General features: G+C 36.3%; 2 protein-coding genes and 1 pseudogene across 2 annotated transcripts; 1 reads left to right on the top strand and 2 right to left on the bottom strand.

Annotated features, from left to right (window-relative positions):
* The first annotated feature begins 2987 nt into the window (after positions 1 to 2987).
* crygm2e (crystallin, gamma M2e) lies at positions 2988 to 3706 on the top strand. The gene is made up of 3 exons (XM_056465089.1): positions 2988 to 2996; positions 3105 to 3347; positions 3434 to 3706. Exons 1-3 carry the CDS (start codon positions 2988 to 2990, stop codon positions 3704 to 3706), a joined length of 525 nt encoding a protein of 174 aa, XP_056321064.1.
* A 9204-nt stretch (positions 3707 to 12910) lies between these two features.
* LOC130234999 (gamma-crystallin M2-like) lies at positions 12911 to 13534 on the bottom strand (annotated as a pseudogene).
* A 3170-nt stretch (positions 13535 to 16704) lies between these two features.
* On the bottom strand, positions 16705 to 19907 carry LOC130235000 (gamma-crystallin M2-like; the record flags this gene model as incomplete). Its single annotated transcript, XM_056465360.1, has 3 exons — positions 16705 to 16977; positions 17186 to 17427; positions 19892 to 19907. Coding segments are annotated over 3 exons (531 nt in total), but the record flags the coding sequence as incomplete, so codon positions are not given.
* Between the last annotated feature and the right edge of the window lie 1297 nt (positions 19908 to 21204).

Genomic DNA, 21204 nt, shown 5'->3' with positions numbered 1-21204 from the left:
ATTGAGATTTCAGGACAACCTCCTGATTCAGCAGATCAGTATGGAAGCGTTTAGAGTGCATTTATTGTGGTCCATTATGACTGAACCCACAGGTGGTGTACAGTTTTCACAATAACATGTTCATTTGTTTCTTCAAAAAGATTATGCATAATATAATACTACAGTTTTACTGTATTTAAAGTTTTTACACTGACAAATGCAGAACAGTGTGTTTGTCAAAAACATGGATGGATTAATTTCAAATTATTTATTTTTCCAAGCATCCTGAGAATTTAAAATAAAATAAATATATATATATATATATATATATATATACAGTATTCGTGAAAAGATCTGTCACAAAAGACAACACATGTAACCATTTAAAACATTATAAAAAATGTTTAAATTTTATATATATATATCTGGATTCTATCATTCTAAAAATATAATTGTTAACAGTTTCAATTTCTGTTGAAAGATACAGTTGATTTTATAGATCGGGGGAAATTCTAATTTATTTTGAAGCTGCCCACTGAATATTTGGAACCAGAACAATGCATTATTCATTATTAGTGCAACTCTGTGTTCACTGGCTTATTAATTTAGTTTGTAAGTAAATTAGTTAATTAAATAGTAAAAAAGCTGTTAGTTTACTCAAGCTAAGGCCTTTTAAGATTAAATTAAAATGAACAAAATGAAAAGGATTTACCATGTTTTCTGAGTACACACCATAGTATTTTGAAGCAAAGCAATCAATCTGTGCCAGAAGCTGAAAATGTACATTATTAATTGTAACCCTTACAGATGAACCGAATGAGTTTAGAAGGACTTTCACATGTTCAGTCACGTTAAAATTTTATTTTTATGGGAAATTTGCTGTGGACACTTGTTTCCATAAATATCCACATATCCACTTGGCTTAAAACTTAAAACCGAAAATGCTTTGCAATAATAATAATAATAATTATTATTATTATTATTAAATACTATAAAGCAATTTCATAAGACTTCCACTCAATAACTTAAGTTATACTGATTTTAAGTTATACTGAAAAACACAAGCTAATAAAATGACCACATTTTACTGAAACACAAAATCGTAACACACCTAAAAAAAATAGTGGCCAAAAGTATTTGAACGCTTGTCTTGTTTGAGAATTTTCAGTTGTTTTGTTAAATTGGCCTTTACAATACCCATATAAAAAGGTTAATATTTACAATGTCATCATTATGCTCTAAACCACAGAAAACGGCCCTCATGAGGAGATTTAGGTCATTTTTCTTACTAAAAACAAGCTAGGCTGATTTCAGTCAAACACAACAAAACAACTCACTATCTAATATTTGTGATACTCAGAGCAACCATCTACATCAGTGATCTCAAACTCAATTCCTGGAGGGCCGCAGCTCTGCATAGTTTAGCTCCAACCACCTCCAACTCACACCTGTTTAATTGTCTCTAATAGTCTTGAACACCCTAATTTGTTGGATCAGCTGTGTTTGAATAGGGTTTTAGCTATATTGTGCCGAGCCGTAGCCCTCCAAGAATTGAGTTTGAGACGCATGATCTACAGGTTTCATGAAATAAAGTCATGTTTGGGAAGCAAAAAATAATGTTTGCCACCACTGTGTTAATAAGCACATACAGTAGAAATGTCAGATTAATGTGCTACTGTGGATGTTTGGTACTTGCATAGATATGTATGTATAGATACATGAGCAGAATAACTACAGACTGGAATATTGAGCTATTTGAACTTTGACTGTGGTGTGCTCACAAGCTAGTCGACAGTGTGCAAGTCATTGAAGTTTATTATTAATTATAAACTTATTAAAACGAATAAGGCAACGCAGTGGCGCAGTAGGTCGCTGGTTTGAGCCTCGGCTGGGTCAGTTGGCGTTTCTGTGTGGAGTTTGCATGTTCTCCCTGCATTCGCGTGGGTTTCCTCCGGGTGCTCCGCTTTCCCCCCACAGTCCAAAGACATGTGGTACAGGGGAATTGGGTAGGCTAAATTGTTTGTAGTGTATGTGTGTGAATGAGTATGTGTGTGGATGTTTCCCAGTGATGGATTGCTGCTGGAAGGGCATCCACTGCGTTAAAACGTGCTGGATAAGTTGGCGGTTCATTCTGCTGTAGCGACCACAGATTAATAAAGGTACTAAGCCGAAAAGAAAATCAATGAATGAATAAAACTATTAAAAGATTTGCCCAGTCAGTCAAAAGCTCTATTATTATAAGCATATCATTTTGTACTGTAGGTTGGAGTGATGGGTTGGAGATCAGTGTACCATTGAGGGTTTTATACTTGAAATTGTTATGCTTGGATCATCCTAAGCTCTGTATAGACAGAATTCTGGGTTACATGTAATCACATTGTGCATACCATTCCTGGGGTTAACAGATAACCCTGGGTATTTGTTAACAGATGTTTCAAACTGTACAATCATAAACTTCTGGTTAATGAACTTATTTCCATATTTGTGGTGTGACTGTTATTTATTGGACAAACAGTAGGTAATATACAGTTTCTTTGCTCAGATCAATAATTTGGCTTTGAAAGACTCTAAGTGTATTGTACAGGTATTAGTTTAGTGTTCCTTGAAATATAACTTTGACTCTCAAAGTGATTGCTACCTTTGACCTCAGATGAAAATCTTCTTAAATCTTGTTCTGGAGAAGAAGTTATCAACTCAATTGGATGTCCTGAGGATGAGTAAACTGACAGCATGTTTTGGATTTGAGTCTCATAAACTAAGTCTCATAAATTGAGTCTCATTATTTGATTTGACTCCTAAACCTACAAACTAGAGACTCAGTTTCATTAACATATTATGAAAGCAATTCAGCTTTCCATGGGCCTCTATACCATGCTGCTTTGTCAGGATTTTTCACAATAGGAGGCACATATTCTTTAGGTTTGGGCGGGTATAAATGTAAGGGTTAACATGAGCAAATTGTCAGTGCACTATTACAAAAGTGTTCCAAAAGTACTATCATTATCATCATGGGCAGGGTAAGTACTACTTTAAAATTTAAAATGATACATCTATAGAATGCTATTTTCACTCATTAAAAATGCATTCATTGTGTCTCAAAGATTCTAATTGTGTTCCAAAAATAGATCATCTTCTATGAGGACAGGAACTTCCAGGGTCGCTCTTATGAATGTATGGGTGACTGTGCGGACATGTCCTCTTACATGAGCCGTTGCCACTCTTGTAGAATAGAGAGCGGGTGCTGGATGATGTATGATCGTCCCAACTATATGGGCAATCAGTATTTCTTCAGGAGGGGTGACTATGCTGACTATATGGCTATGTTTGGCATGAATGATTGTATCAGATCTTGCAGAATGATCCCCATGGTAAGGGAACAACATACATACATTACTTGCCACAGAACTGGTTACTACTTGGCACAGTTTTTACACCTCTGTTTATGTGCTTGCAGCACAGGGGATCCTTCAGAATGAGGATCTATGAGAGGGAGAACTTTGGCGGTCAGATGAACGAGATGATGGATGACTGTGACAACATCCAGGACCGTTACCGCATGTCTCACTGCCAGTCCTGCCATGTAATGGATGGTCACTGGCTCATGTATGAGCAGCCCCGCTACAGAGGCAAGATGATGTACTTCAGACCTGGAGAGTACAGGAACTTCAGTAATATGGGTGGCACGAGATTCATGAGCATGAAGCGTATCAATGATTCTTATTTTTAAATATAGATAAAAACATTTTTTAATTGGAATGTGATGTTTCAATAAAGACAGATGAACCAATTCCTAAATTTTAAGTGCACACTGTTTTTCTTTATTTAAAAATTGACATAGAGGAAAATGAAAATGAACGTTTGGCCAAATAGGTCTAGGAATTTGTAATAATAATAATAATAATAATAAATAATAATAATAAAACAAACCCACATAGTCCACAAAATGTCCAAAGAGGCAGTTGGACCGGCAGCTGTCACACTATGCATGGTTTCCACTAAATTCATTCTTCCATGGCGGGGTACCACACCAAAATTCAACCCGCCACGGCTACATTACAGCTTCTCATTCATAACAATCAGTCGTTGTTGTTTTTTTAATAGCCGGTTATAATCACACCAAAACGTATTAAGGGGTAAGTGAATTATAACAGAGGGAACTTTAGGGTTACGTGCTGACTGACTGACTGACAGGAGCGTGAGGCCAGCAAACACGAGGTAGCTTTCAGATAAAGATCTATGGTTCTGCATACATGGACTTTATCTTGCTGGAGTTTATAGCCATTTCACTTTACTTCAGGACGCATTAATGCCGCTTTGTAGGTCAATTGGAGACATTCATAAATATTTCTAGCAAATCTAATAATGTAGGAGACATACTCGTTACATAAACGCACTAAATTACAGGTCAGCAGCATTTATTTGAGAGTGCTCAAGAATATCTGCGCTTGAGCAGCGCGTATTTGAGGGGACGTGCCGGAAGTTTTGTGCACGAACAGAGGAAATCAGCGTGCAAGCAAAAAGATTCATGTGCTTGTATTACATGAATGCGATCTCGACTTGTAATACTGCACTCACGACATTGGTCATTAAAATAAAGCCATAGCATGGTGTCCGCGGGGTCTTAAAAAGTATTAAAAGTTGATAAATCAATTATCCGAAAATTAAGGCCCTTAAAAGGTATTAAAAAGTCTTTATGGGATTTTAACGAGGTCTTAAATTTTGTTCACGTGTTGACCAAAGTGTTTGACTCCAAAAAAGCATAAATATATATTGATTTTCCTCCTAATATTAAAAATGGCGTGCTTGACGATTGGCTCGGGCCAGGGCACCCCGGCCAAGCTCCTCTGTCCGGGTGAGGTCACGTAAATTGCGACAAACGTGGGAAGGTGATGTGACGCTCTCCACATGTAGCGAAACCATAGTGCGAAACAGACGGCAAATGGAAAATATAAGTTTGCGTACTCCTGGTTGGAGAAAGATAATTTTAAACAATGGCTGAAGCCTGTCACTGAAAACAACAGCATAATTTATTCTTTCAAGCTTTGTTTCTTCCGAGCTTATCTGTTGCATGGTTGTGCTCTATTGATTTATTTAACTACAACTGTTTATTAACAACTGTTTATTAAGTTAAAGGTTTGACACTGATTAGAACTTGAAGTGGGAGGGGATCATAGTGGGAAACTTGAAGATCTCTAAAAGGTCTTGAAAAGGTAGTGAAATTACCTTTAGGATTCCTGTATATACCCTGCATAGGGTAGTTGGTAGATCTGTCTAAAAGGCCTGCCGCCACAGCTGGTAAAAATCCTAGAGGAAACACTACTATGTTTTCATACACCTATTTTTATGCGCATTTTGGACATGCGCATAAAAAAACGGTTGATGGAAACACCAAGATGCACATATATTTTGAAAATGCGCATAAAAAATGTATTGTATGCTCATTACTGTAGGATAAACGTTTTATTAGATAAGAAAAGATGCGCATAAACTACAATGGAAACGCTTTTACCGAACAAATTCCTGTATGGGCATTGAAAAAGGTAATGTAATTTTGTTTTAAGAGATCATGTGATGATACAAATGTGTGTAAATGGATAAACTAGCAGGCTGACCGCATTGTAAAACATCTGAAACCTTAACCATTTCATTATTATTCATTCACTTTCTTTTCGGCTTAGTCCCTTTATTAATCCGGGGTTGCCACAGCGGAATGAACCGCCAACTTATCCAGCACATGTTTTACACAGTGGATGCCCATCCAGCCGCAACCCATCCCTGGGAAACATTCATTAACACTCATTCGAACGGACCATGGGGAAACCCTCGTGAATGCAGGGAAACATGCAAATTCTACACAGAAACGCCAACTGACCCAGCCAAGGCTCGAACCAGCAACCTTCTTGCTGTGAGGCGACAGCATTACCTTCTGCACCACTGCGTCGCCCCATTTCATTATTAGTGTTGTCATATTATTAATTACCTCCAGAACTGTTAAGAGCGTCTGCGCTGTGTCTTATGCCTTCAAACACCACCACGCATTCATTGCATGTTAGCGTTGTCATCTGAGAATCAAATCATTTATTAAATTCACGCAGCTTCTTCTACCTCAGCAAATTCAATTTTTACTGCTGATATTTGGCGCCAGTTAATCAGGAAGTGATGATTTCGTTCTCTTTAACTTGTTGGATGGAAACGCTGCTTTATTCGTACGTCTTTTATTCGAGATTGCAGTTTTGCGCATAAATTTAATTCACAAATTTTTGAATGGAAACATAGCTAGTGACAAGATCAAATTGAAGGACTTGAAGTGATGTGGCTTAAAACCACGTCACACTTGGACGATTGTTTAAAACACCCCTGCAACATTCAATTAAATTCAATTCACCTTTATTTGTATAGCGCTTATACAATGTAGATTGTGTCAAAGCAGCTTCACATAAAAGGTCATAATAAATTGGAACAGTGTAGTTTAGTTTGTAGTGTTTAAGTTCAGTTCAGTTTAGCTCAGTTCAGTGTGGTTTAATAATCACTACTGAGAGTCCAAATATTGAAGAGCAAATCCAACGATGCGCAGCTGTACAGATCCCGAACCATGCAAGCTAGTGGTGACAGCGGAGAGGGAAAAAAAACTTCACTAATAGCGGAAGTAAAGAAAAAAAACCTTGAGAGAAACCAGGCTCAGTTGGGCACGATCATTTTAATTTCTCCGCTGGCCAAACGTCTTGTGCAGAGCTGCAGTCTCAGTGGCGGAGGCTGGAAGCTGGCCTCAGCGAAGACTCGTCTGTCTCTGGAGTGTCACAGGAATCAGTCTCATGTTCTCCACTCTTCCGTGACCATCACAGTAGCTGCTCAGGATACGGCCTGGTCCAGGATATGGAAACCTTGGAATCATCTCATCGTTGGTCTTGAATCGAATCAGTGACTCTACATAGTCTGAGGGCCTCGGGAAGAGTATCCCCAGGTGAAAATGGAGAATAAAGAAAATAATTAGCGTAGCTGCTGTTCATAGTGTATATAAACAAGATTCAGAACCTGTGTGGAAGCCCCCTAAGTGGTGCACTAAGTGTATGCTTTACTGAACAGATAGGTCTTTAATCTAGTTTTGAATTGGGAGAGTGTGTCTGAGCCTCGGACGTTATCAGGATGGCTATTCCAGAGTTTAGGAGCTATAAATGAGAAGGCTCGACTTCCTTTACTCGACCTTGCTATTCTAGGTACTACCAGAAGCCTTAAGTTTTGAGACCTTAAAGAGCGAGTTGGATTGTAGCGAGACAGAAGATTGGTTAGATAAAGCTTTATATGTAAGAAGCAATATTTTAAATTCAATACGAAACTTAACAGGCAGCCAGTGTAACATAAGAAGCAGTCGACGATTGTTGCAAAAAGAACTTACAGAAAATATATACAGCTTCATACAACCACCGTGTTAATGTTTTTCAAGGATGTGTTGTATAAAAATAGAACTTGGGGTGATAAACTGTTTCATTATGGTATCAGTAGTGAATGTTCAAAGGATGAAATAGGGTAATAGATTAGACAGATTCTCAATTTAATCAAGAGAAATAGGGTGCTGATTTTATATAGGTAATTAAAAATAGATCAAAAATAAAGCAACCAGTCAGATATTTTTACTTTAAGATTAATATGGCTAGCTAACTTAAAACATCCTTTTTTTTCATTGATGTATAGGTAATGTATTATTTTTTTTTGTAGTTCAAAAAAATCTCTACAGTGTTGAAATTATACTCATTGAGAATGGATTGGAAGACAAAATAAATTAATAACATTTATATTTTCTGTCATGTTTGGCCTGTAGGTGTCATTATAGTCAAACACTGGGACTTAAAAGCTTGCCAAACATAAAGAGTGACCTTTAATTAGATTGTGTCATGAAATAAATTAATTGGTCTGGCTGGCAATATATGATTGGTAAAATATACTAGTTTTACATTTTAGATGCCACCCAAAATATGAACCTCTGTGTGTGAGGGACCCCTATCTTAAAATGTAACAGGCGTCTGTGTATTTTTTTTGTTACGACTTAATTTTAATTATTCATTATAAAAAATTATTATAAAATTGATGAAGAATATTTATTTCCTGTTATTTATATTGATATTTTTACTGTTATTATTACTGTTGTGTACACCTGGGGTTCTCAATACCACAGCCTGAAATAAACAGCTATTTACAAAATGTTGTAAACCCCAGCTACAGTATAAAATAGTGGTCTCCAAACTTTTGTATACCACAGACCAGTTTTATTTTTAAAATATGATCAAAAACATTGTGGAGGGCTGATGTTGTATGTATTCTGGGCTAATTTATCTGCATTATAAGTTCCAGTGAAGAGGGGTGTCTGATATTCAGTTTTTTTTTATGTCTGCAACTTTATTCAGTGGTTGTCAGTGCACTCTACTTCATAATGAATCACTTACAAGTTAAGCTTTCTAAATCGTATGTATCTGTATCAGTATGCCAGTTATGATAACAAAAATGTTAAAAAGCAAATTATAAATATACCTTTTACCCTGTAAACAGACAACCTGACATTTTTGGACATTTCCGAACATTAAGAACCCCAAATAACACTGAATTGAGTCTCAATATTTATATTATTGTAAAATTAATTCATTACAGTGCAAGAACATTAGTACCAGTCATGCATGATATGCTGCATGCTGATGAATCTCATGCCACCCATATTGCTAAAGTTTCTCCTCCTGAAGAAATATCCACTTCCCATGTAGCTGGGCTGATCGTACATCAACCAGCAGCCACTGTCCACTTTGCAAGAGTGACAGCGGCTCATGTAGGAAAAGTCAGCACAGTCGCCCATACACTCATAAGAGCAACCCTGGAAGTTCCTGTCCTTATAGAAGCGAAACTGAAATTTATTTCAGAAGTAGTGTCAATTTGTGGTCTACCAAATCAACCAAAGCACTATTTTTTGCTCTTGACTGACTTTTTATACCTGCTCCAGTTAAAAGACAGTTTGTTCCCTATTGTAAATGAATGCCTGACCCCGCAGTACAGTGTATTGGCCGTTTACACAGACAACCATGTTCTCTTTAAACACTTGACTAGATCTTGCTTCTCACTTTTTCTAAAGGTTAATTTTTGATTCCCTGTTTTCAGCAGAAATGAGAGAAGTGTTTTCAGTGATTTTCCTATTTCACTTAGAATGTTTTTAAATGTCAGGTGTGGTTTGGGAGGAGGTGAGGACTTAATATGCAGAAACAAAAGATAGGTTTATTAATATTTAAATAAATCAACAAAACCTACACAAAGGGAAACAATAATAAAATAAAACTTTACTGGACTGGCAAGGCTGAGCAGGACAAGACAAGGTAACACAGAGTATAAATCATCACAGGGAAAAGACAATGACAAACTGGCACAAACATAAATTCACATTACAGTTAACTGGCTCTGCATTTACTGTAGGCATGTTGGAGGTGGGCATCTTTTTAGGAGGCTGGCATATTTAACAAGACCTGCCAACAGCATGATGCTGCCTTCAAGTCAGGCGACAGAGCTCTGTATAGAGCTGCCCGAGCCAACTTGAAAAAAAAAAGGAATTAAAAAAGCCATAACAGACTTAAAAAGGAGACTAGAGTCCCATCTCTGTGGCAGGGCATTCGTAACATCACCAACTACAGAGGCTGTGATATGACAACAGGAGACCTGCACCACTGGCAGAGGAGCTGAACAGCTTCTTTGCCCACTTTGAAACAAAACAACAGCAGCACTCATCTGCTCTGGCCCTACTCCCTACTCCATCTACCTCCTGCAACTCTTCACACACTAACAGAGAAAGATGTCAGACGGGTGCTCCTAGCAGTGAACCCCAGAAAGGCAGCTGGCCCGGTTGGAGTACCTGGCAAGGTGCTAAGGGCATGTGCACCCCATCTCACCCCCATCTTCACCACAATCTTCAACCTTTCCTTATCCCAGGGTAGTCATCTCGTCCTGTCTAAAATCTGCTACAATCATCCCAGTAAAAGTCTTCTATCACTAGCCTGAACAATTATTGTACTGTGGCCCTAACTGGTAATCATGAAGTGCTTTCAGTGACTGGTTCTTTGTCACATTAAGGACTCCCAGACCTCAACCCACACTAGTACGCAAATCATATGAACAGATCCACAGAGGATGCCATTGCCACAGTCCTACAATCTGCTCTGGACCACCTGAAACAGCAGCAAAGCTGTGCTCGCATGCTCTGGGTGGACTACAGCTCAGCTTTCATTACAATCATTCCCGACATACTCATCAGCAAACTGGACATTCTTGACCTCACCCCTCTCACATGTGCCTGGATAAAAGACTTCCTCACAAACCGGCCCCAAACTGTGAGACTTGGCCCCCACCTGTCCTCCACCCATACGCTGAGCATCGGCTCTCCACAGGGCTGTGAGCTAAGCCCTTTCCTGTCCGGTCTCTTCACCCATGACTGACTCTGGAAACACAACTTTGACCCCAGTCTGCATTGAGAGTTTGCTGACATACTGCATCACAATATGGTATAGTAGCTGCACCATGGCAGACAGGGAGAGGCCCCAGAGGGTAGTCAAAGCTGCACAAAAGATCATCGGCTGCCCTCTCCCCTCCCTGCTGGACATTTACACCTCCCACTGCCTCAGCAGAGCTGAGGACAGCTCTCACCTGGGATCTGAACTGCTCAACCTGATGCCTTCAGGAAGACACTACAGGTGCATCAGAACGAGGACAACCAGACTCGAGAACAGCTTTTTTCCAAAAGCCATTACCATCCTCAACTTGCACATGCACTGACTCTATACATGCACACACATGGACTGGCTTATAAAAAATCACTTAAATTTCATTGGACTTTATGCAAAACACATATAATTGTATACATCTTATATATACTGTAGATCTTGTTCAGCCTCAGAACTGCTTACTACACCATACCCTTCTCACCCTCTCATCCCCTATTTTTTCGCTACATATTATTTATCATCCTATATTTACATATAACATATTTTATGTCCAATATGTCATATTTATTATATGTAATATTAGTCATATTACATATTGTATATTCGAATTGTATTATCTGGATTGCTCAAAAACTTCAGAACTATTCAGAGATTTGCTGCGTTTTAAAGCAAAGCTTTTCATGGCATTAAAAGAGCTTGGATTCACAGAGTTTTTAAAACTTCTAAAACACAACCTCAGGATAGTCCTCCAGAAATCTGCTTGTTTCAGTTTTCAGGACCTCCACCTTCAACAATAAAACCTTGACATGTCCCCGACATCAGGGCCATCAACTCCAGAAGTCTGCAATCTACTCCTTTTGGATTATTCAAATTTCTTCTTTACAAAGCTCAAGAGACAAATGTCTGCTCAGCCTGTGCATCAGGATCTTTAGGAAGAACAAACTTAGTCCAACAGAAGCATAAATGTATCACTTTCCAAACCTCTATTACAGACCTTGGCAAAGTGTGATTCAGTATATAATATTCTAATTCTAATTAGATGTTTGTACCTGATGTCTATTAATAATAAAAATGTCCTCAGTTATTTGTTATTTTCGATTACGATTTATATTATTAGACACATAAAGGTGATTGTGGAGACTATTATCTTCTCTAAAGATAAGCTATATCATTAGAGAAGATACTTGTCTCCACAATCACCTCTATGATTTATGCTTACACTATTCACTTATTGTACATTTAATAGTTTTAAATTACCCTTGTTTATTATTTTGTTAAATATACTAATTTATTACAATGGTGTGTTGATAATACCGTACTAGGCTCTTTAAGTCAAACAATCTTAAATCCTTCAGATTTGGCAAGATAATAAACTCCTTCAAAATTTGTATAATTATTTTCTATATTAATTTGTATATATTATTTGATTGTTAATTATTGCCATAGTTCTGTTGCTGGTGCCCTGAAAAAGGAGTGATTTATCTGATAATCACACTCACCTTAAATATTAAATGTTATTATTAATACTAATATTAATGTTAATATTTAAGATGAACCAAAGTAAAAATTACTATATTATTTTGTATTTTGTGTGAAGATAAAGTAGCAATAATAATATCAGTACCAGTATTGTTAATATTTGTGATACATTTAAAATACCACTACATTATTTGGTATCCTGCATGAGGATAAAATATCCAAATAATTTAAATAAATAAAATGATCACTATACAATATTACTAAAATCTCATTATAATTACATTAGTGTGGTCTATGCAAATGCAATTAATGACAGTGGGTGAATAAGCAAAAAGAAGTCTATGTGCTTAGTATAAGCTTGAAATTTGTTACATTCATATGACTTTAATCATGGAGAAGATAGAAAATAGTTAGACAACCTGTCATTCTCTGACCTCTCTAAACATGTTCATGGTTCAGTATCATACTTGTTTGTTTATTTAATTTTTAAATATTTTATTTCAAATAAGCACAGATAAAGTGAAAAAAACTGCCAACTGCACTTGGTGAAACTAGTGAAAAGGCAATTTTCCTGCCTGCTTTAGTTTTCTGTCTTATATTGTTGCATTTCTGTTTGTCAGATGATTGACAATTTAATCCAATTCAATTACATGCATACTCAGTACTTCAAAATAAAGCTATCTATAAATATTGTTGAATTCAAATGCTATTAGTTGTAAATCCATGCCTCATGCTTAATTATAAAAAAATAGGTCGCATATTTTTGTATTAAGTTTTCAGATCTGAATTAAATATAAATAAATGGTGTAATAATAATAATAATAATAATAATAATAATAATAATAATAATAATAAAAATAATAATAAATGGATTTTCTGTTTATCTCATAAGGTGGTTTTGTGGAGATTCAAATATTGACACTGAAATCAATTTTGTGTCCATTTTTAATAGTACAGTATAATTAAGTGTTTACAATGATAGACCATTAGTACCAGGAGTCCATGATACGCCTCATGCTCATGAATCTCATGCCACCCATATTGCTGAAACTCCTGTACTCTCCAGGCCTGAAGTACCACATCCTGCCTCTGTATTGGGGCTGCTCATACATGAGCCAGTGTCCGTCCATCACATGGCAGGACATACAGTGAGACATGCGGTAACGGTCCATGACGTTTTCACAGTCATCCATCATCTCGTACATCTGACCTCCAAAGTTCTCCCTCTCATAGATCCTCATTCTGTAGGATCCCCTATGCTGTAGTTTAAAATAAGTCAATTATGTTTGGTTTAACAAGCATGTCAACATCACATGTACAGTATTACAAATCAAACTTCTAGATTATACAAAACTCACCATGGGGATCATACGGCAGGAACAGATGCAGTTGCTCATTCCAAACATAGACATGTAATCAGCATACTCTCCCCTCCTGAAGAAATAAGCATTTCCCATGTAGTTGGGTTGATCATACATCATTCAGCAGCCACTCTCAACTCTGCAAGAGTGACAGCGGCGCATGTAGGAGTGCATATCAGCACAGTCGCCCATACACTCATAAGAGCGACCTTGAAAGTTTCTTTCCTCGTAAAAGACAACCTGGAACATATTTAAAAAGAAAAAAAGTTAATTTGTTTTTCAATTTCTGGTATATTTGTAACATTTTACAACATCAAATTTAATTTAAATCAAATTAAAATAAATACATACTCTGCCCATGATGTTTGTTTGTAAACTGCCAGGAGATTGGTATGGCACCAGTGCACCATTCTTTGCTATTGGTGATCTTTATGTACCTGCTCCAGTTCAAAGACTGTGTTCCCTTTTGTATATGAATGCCTGACCCAGCAGTACAGTGCACTGGGCTTTTACATAGACAACTGTGTTCTCCAATTTTCATGTGACTAGATCGTGCTTTCCACCTTTTCCATTATTAGTCCCTCTTTGATTGGAATTAGCTGGCATAACCCATTTCTGCTTATAGTATGCTTTTAAATATATAGTTTTTCAATTATTGGAAATTTGGTTTCATGGTAAAACAGGGTGAAGAGCAATGCTCAAGAAGAGTAATAGCATCAGGAAAGACACTAATCTTTTTCAGATCAGCTGTAGTGCAAGGATGCAATTATGTTGTAGTCCTATAATGTGCTCATCTATGCAAGAAAATAAAAGTTCCTTGAATGCATCCATACTTTTTTATGTGCATTTTTACCTTTGAATTCCTCTATGTTAGTAAACCAGCCATGGGTCTAAGTGCTCATTTTACAAAAAAAAAAGTATAATTTGCCAGTCATATGTAATTACCCTCCTTATTTAACCAATGCTATACAACTAAGCACCATGTACTGTAACAATCAGATAAGCCTGCTATAGACTGACATTCCTAGTGGACTAAAATTATTTTTAAGTCCAAACCAATGAATGCATTTAATATATAATATTGGTCTAATATGGGTTAACGTGGGTCTAGTCTAATTTAAAAGGTGCTTCACAAGTAAGTTTAATTCAGATTTAAGTTTATTTGTTATTTTTGCATTTTAATTGTATTATCCTCCATTTGAAGTGACAGTTGTTTATTATAATGCTAAAGTTGGAGCTGTGACCCCAGAGGAGATTGAGATCACATATAGTGGATTTTGCTACATAGTTTATCAATAATACATACAGTATTTGGGCCTTTCTCACATTCAAAATGCACAAAAGGGATGCTAACGATTACTCGATTGATTGATTGTCAAAAACCCTTTTTATCGATAAACCTTATTGATGACTGATTTAGCATGGACAATTAAAGGATAAGTTATGCTTTACACTGTGAGACACAGCGTGTGGATAAGATCAGTCATTGGTTTTGCAAACTTATTTTCTCTAAAATTTGAAGGTGTTTTAAGCTATTTTATCTTGACAGACTGGCACAAATATGCATACTCATATTATCATGCATCAGAGCCACATCATCTCACAACGAGTTTCTGATTTCTGTCATCTTTCCGAACAAATTCAGATCAAATTGTTGAAGCACTTCATCTCAAATGTTACTTGTTGTTCTTGTTTATTTTATACATAACTGATCAACAAAAAATACATTAAAATAAGGATACATATTTCATATATATGAATATATATGAAAAATATATGAAGTGTATATTTTGGTTCATGCCCAGCTAACACAACTGTCCGGGTAGATGATTTGTTCCACTCCATAGAAAATAAAGATTTAATTAATGTTCCATGGTATTTTTTATATCACAAACCTCTGTCATATTTTTGTCTACACTTTTAATACAAGTCTATTTTAATGATCAGTGCTGAGGTGCTTTCATTTTCATCTCACTCGCGGCGAGTTCAGGCAAGGGAGTGTTAACTGGCCACACTTTAGTTTGCCTGCCAGGAAAATATACATTTAAAATACATTAAATACAAAGGCTGAATATTTTACCGGCAATGAGCAACAATGAAAGCAGATGCCCCAAATTACGACATAACATCTTATAGCAAATTATTATTTGGAGGGTGATGAGCAAGACTAATTCTTGGACAAAGCTGGGGAGTTTTTCTCATTAACCTTTTCTGTTGTTGCAATATATGTAGTTAACATGATTATCTGTGTATGTATGCTATAAACAGCCACATAAACAACACATGAAAAATACTAAAGTAATATATGTAAAAAAAATACTAGTTTTCAAACCATATTAAAATGTAGCTATTATAGGCCATATGTATTTCATCCACAAATCTATTTTTTACAGCAAACTATCATTAAATATGTCATAATTATTTCATAAGCAAGAAAGAGGTTGGGATTTTTTTTATTTAATATATTTATCAATATTATATTTAAAACAATATTTTTTACTGATATTTGTTTTTACAAATAAAGCTGCTGTACCACCCTCAATAGTTTCATTGTTTTAATGCTTTTTGGACCATAATAGTCACATAACAATTTGACCTGTTTTCCAAAACTTTAAGGATGTTCCCCATGAATGTCATAAGCAGTATACATAGAAAATTGAAGATTCTCAGCTTAACTTTGGTAAATAGCATACAGTTTAGATTAAAAAAGTTTCAGATATGTTGCAGTTTTAATATACACTTTTATTTTAATTCTAATTTCTCCAAAAATATATTCTAAGTCTGTAATTAAGCAATTTTTTGACATGGCCTAACTTACTCAATGTTAAAGGGATCAAAGCTTACATGTTTACAGAATATTCTTTGCATTTGTGTAGAATGAATGTAGGTAGAAAGCAGTAAATCTCAAAACAATTACTAGAAATTTACTATAAATCTATATATATATATATATATATATATATATATGTATGTATATGTATATGTATGGTTACATTCAATTAAGAGATGGCTGTTGCAAAATTCCACAAAAAGCTTTTTTTTTTTTTTCCAAGATATTGACAATTCTGAGTTTAAACCAATTCCGTATGCCGCACAAAACAGCTTATGCTCATTAAAGTGGCAAAAAATCAAAAACATTCTAGCTTATTTACATGGGCACAACAACTGCTAACAAACACTTTTTTCTTTATTTGAAGTTTTAATACATTTTATTTTAACCAGATTAATCAATCAATTTTAAAATAATCGATTATGAATTGAAACATTAGTTGGAGCACTATTCAACAGTGTGCTGTTGATCAAAAGATTTTTTTGTAGGGTTTGTGGTGGGTTTCACATGCAGATAATACAATAAACAATAATAATGATAATTTAGACTGTTCATGTTGTAGAGGAAACTTTATTAAAATGTTTTAACACTAGTACCAGGAGTTCATGATACGCCTCATGCTCATGAATTTCATGCCACCCATATTGCTGAAGTTCCTGTACTCCCCAGGTCCGAAGTACCACATCCTGCCCCTGTAGTGGGCCTGGTCATAAAAGAGCCAGTGGCCGTCCATCACATGACAGGACATGCAGTGAGACATGCGGTAACGGTCCATGATATTGTCACAGTCACCCATCATCTCATACATCTGACCTCCAAAGTTGTCCTTGTCGTAGATCCTCATTCTGTAGGATCCCCTGTACTGTATTGAAACAGAAATAATTTGTCTATTAATTAATCATGTAGAATCATTTTTATATGTAACACAAGTCGGTTTTTAGAAACACTCATGATGTGTCATTCACAAATTACTATTCTGAATGAATCCGTGTTGGTCAATATATTTTTTTAAATGAATATAAGAATGTTGTTTTCCTTCAATTAATAAATGTCAAGTTCACCAAGCTTACCATAGAGATCATGCGGCAGGACCTAATACAGTTGCTCATACTGAACATAGACATGCAGTCATCATAGTCTCCCCTCCTAAAGAAATACTGATTTCCCATGTAGTTGGGTTGATCGTACATCATCCAGCATCCACTGTGCACTCTGCAAGAGTGACAGCGGCTCATGTAGGAGGAGAAGTCTCCACAGTCACCGGTACAGTCATAATGACGGCCCTGGAAATTCCTGTCCTCGTAAAAGGTGACCTGAAAATTCACAGTTTTGAATAAGAATACCAATCATCATTTTTGTGCCAAAAATTAAGTGGAATAGAAGGCTAGTCTGAGGCTTACCCTCATGGTTGCGTTGACTAATAGTAGTCCAACAAAAGAGAAGCTGAAGCTGATTCTGCTTGTTGGTTGACTGCTGTTGACTGCCTTTATACTAGACCAAGACTAAAGACTACACAGGCTCTATTGTTAGTCAGTTCCTGACTGAGCAAGTTGGAATAGTGGCCATTATCACTAAAGCTTAGTGTCTAGATCTTTGTTCACATATTTTCAGATTCTAGAATTTCTTATCTTTCCGTTTGCTACAGTGGAAGAATTCGAAGTTTTAAATACTAAAAGACTTCTGAAACTTTTGACCTTCATTCTTTATTTTTGGTTCTTGTTGCATCTATTTTTTCATAATTTTGCTTATGACCATCTTATTAATTGCCACTTTAAGGTGAAGCACTACTACACAAGACTTGGGTCTTGATGGATTAATCTCTTATTGTAATGTTTTTTTTTTTGTTTTTTTTTAATTGCGTATCTTAGGGTGTACAAATTCCCAGTGCAACACAGCGTCTCATCCCCATTTCAGTGAACTGGGTCATATACATAATTTTTTGGTTATTTGTGATATATATTCTCATAAGGGCATGGATGCAGCCTCCACTTCTCTATGTTGCCAGAGTAATAAGTGTCATTAAACTTTAAGTAATTTGAGAGTTAATAAATTGGCAAGAAGTAGTTAAGGGTTATATAATATGTATCCTATTTTTCAAAAATAAATTTGAATGGAAACATTTGAAAATCCTCCAAATCAACAATGTCTATGTCAGATCCTATACCGACCAAATTATTAAAACAATTGTTCTCAGAAATGGCAGAACTGATTCTTAACATTTAGAATTCATCATACTTTTCATACCTTTAAGATATGTGCCATAAACCTTAAAAAAAACTGTCATTAAGCCAAAAAACAAAACCACAGCTTGATCATGGATTGTGTTAATATTATAGTAACTATTCAGTAACTTCATTCACTTTGACTAAGTTATGACATTTAAAATTGAAAGAGTACTTTTGACAATACTATTTTACATAGCCATATGAATAAACAAAGTATGTTTACGACACTAATATTAACACTTATTGTAGTCACATTTTTTTTTAAAGAAGACAACTGTCAAATTTGGATTCCACTATTTCCAGATTCAAAAAGCTTGCGGGTAAACAAACAACTTTTCCTTGCAGGGCACAGCAAGCTAACAGCTCACACCATGCACAATCGGCTCACGTTATGGGGAAGTGAAAAAACAAAAAACATTTTTGTGTTGGCACACTTGGAAATGGAGCGCTGATGACCCAAGTCTCAATTTAATTTAATTGTAGTTTATTTGTATGGAATTTTTCACAATAATTATTGTTTCTCTGAACAATGACACTGTAACAGGTAAGACAAAATTTCTAATCCATCTCATTCATAATAGTGTTCAGTGATTGGACAGAACTAGCTCTTTCTCAAATATTAATGTGCAGAAAACCTGATAATGTCACTGTGTACCTGCATCCATTCATTACGTGATGATTTTACCTCACGGGCGTGACATTGCTTCAAAATTTATTTTTAAGCTAAAAGGACGAATTTGCTCTAAACAACACAAAAATAACCAATTTTCACTCTATAGTGAAATATGCAGTAGGGGAAATAAGAATTGAACACGTCACAATTTTTTTCAGAAAAAATATTTTTGAAGGTGCAGTTGACTTGAAATTTTCACCAGATGTTGATAACCAAATAAATACATATATGCAAAGAAAACAAAACTAAATAGTTTACAAATTATTATGTGTAATAAAATGAAATGAGACCAGGAAAAAGTTTTGAACACATGAAGAAATGGAGGTGTAGAAAGGCAGTGAAAGTCCAGACAGAAGCTGAAATCTATCAATGGTTAGAAAGCATTCCTCTGCCCCTTGTCATTGCAAATTAATGTTAGCTGCTTCAGTCCAACATCTACATAACTAGGATGACAAAGATGTAACCAGGGTGGACATTTCAGCAGACAATGATCCAAAACACAGCCAAGGAAACTCTCAAATTGTTTCAGAACCAGAAAGAAAATCAAGCTATAGAATGGCCCAACCAATCACCTGACTTGAATCGAATAGAAAATACAAAATAAAGATCAGTTTTGATGGACGAGACCCACAGAAACATCAATGTTGAAGTCTGAAAAATCACACCTGAGCAATGCATGTGACTTCATTCTCCATATGAAAGGTGTCTTTAAGCTGCTATCACCAAAAAAGCCTTTTATATAAAGTATTAAATACGTTTCAGTAGTTCAGTTCTGGCGGCTCAGTGGCTCAGTAGTTAGTACTGACGCCTCTCAGCAAAAAGGTCACTGGCTCAAGTCCTGGCTGGGCCAGTTGGCATTTCTGTGTGGAGTTTGCTTGTTCTCCCCATATTCATGTGGGTTTCATCCGGGTGCTCCAGTTTCCCCAACAGTGTGACATGTGCTATAGGTGAATTGGGTAAAATAAAAATGGCTGTAGTGGATGAGTGTGTGTGAATGTGAGAGTGTATGGGTGTTTCCCAGTACTGGGTTGCGGCTGGAAGGGCATCTGCTGCATGAAACGTATACCGGAATAGTTGAAGGTTCATTCCGCTGTAGCACTAAGGGACTAAGTCAAAGGGATTATTGTTTTGTTTGTTTTATATTTATTTATTTATTTATTTTTATGTTTGTATTATTTGCGTTTTGGGCGATGCGGTGGCGCTGTACGTAGTGCTGTCGCCTCACAGCAAGAAGGTCGCTGGTTCGAGCCTCGGCTGGGTCAGTTTCCATTTCTGTGTGGAGTCTGCATGTTCTCCCCGCGTTCGCGTGGGTTTCCTCCGGGTGCTCCGGTTTCCCCTAAAAGTCCAAAGACATGCGGTACAGGTGAATTGGGTAGGCTAAATTGTCTGTAGTGTATGAGTGTGAATGAGTGTGTATGGTTGTTTCCCAGTGATGGGTTGTGGCTGGAAGGGCATCCGCTGCGTAAACTTATGCTGGATAAGTTGGCGGTTCATTCCACTGTGGTGACCCCAGATTAAAAAATGGACTAAGCCGAAAAGAAAATGAATGAATGAATGTTTGGGTTTTTACCAAAAATCTGGTCCAACTCATCCCCAAGAAAAGAACATGTGCTTTTTGCACCTAAAAAATATGATTATATTAATCTGTTTTCTTTTTTCAGCATTGTATTGGCTGAATATTAAACATTGAATAAATGTAAGAATCTTATTGACCTACAAAGTGTTGAATGGCTTAGCTCCCCAGTATATGAGAGAGCTCTTAGCTCATTACAACCCCTCACGTCTACTGTGCTCAATTAATGCTAAGATGCTTCTCATCTTTGGCACATAAACTCTGGAAAAGACTTCCTAGTAGGGATGGGATGAAATTTTAATGCATTGGGATTTTTTTTTTGTCATGCAATTCTGAATCGATTCTCAAATCAGAATCAGTTTTGTATTCAAATTAGGCCTCCATGGCCATAAGCTATAAACAGAAAAAATAACCCCACAAAACGTTGATAGGTACAAACACGCATGCTGCCAAATTCGCTTCATTTGGACAGATGAATAATTACAGCCATGGCCCTTCTGATTCATTGTGTGGCCGTGGCTTCAGGACACTGTTCGAATTCCTTCTACACCTGACAGACATGATGATGCATTCCCTCATATTTGTCCAGTGTGCAACCAGATTATAATCATGGTATAA

The sequence above is a fragment of the Danio aesculapii genome, chromosome 9, assembly GCF_903798145.1.
Source record: "Danio aesculapii chromosome 9, fDanAes4.1, whole genome shotgun sequence".
NCBI lineage: Eukaryota > Metazoa > Chordata > Actinopteri > Cypriniformes > Danionidae > Danio > Danio aesculapii.
Note: the sequence above shows the minus strand (reverse complement) of the source record. Positions and strands in the feature narration are given on the sequence as shown.

Excerpts from the sequence above, each read along its gene's own strand:
- crygm2e (XM_056465089.1), top strand. Across the intron at positions 3,348-3,433 it reads CTTGCAGAATGATCCCCATG|CACAGGGGATCCTTCAGAAT; the intron begins GTAAGGGAACAA and ends ATGTGCTTGCAG.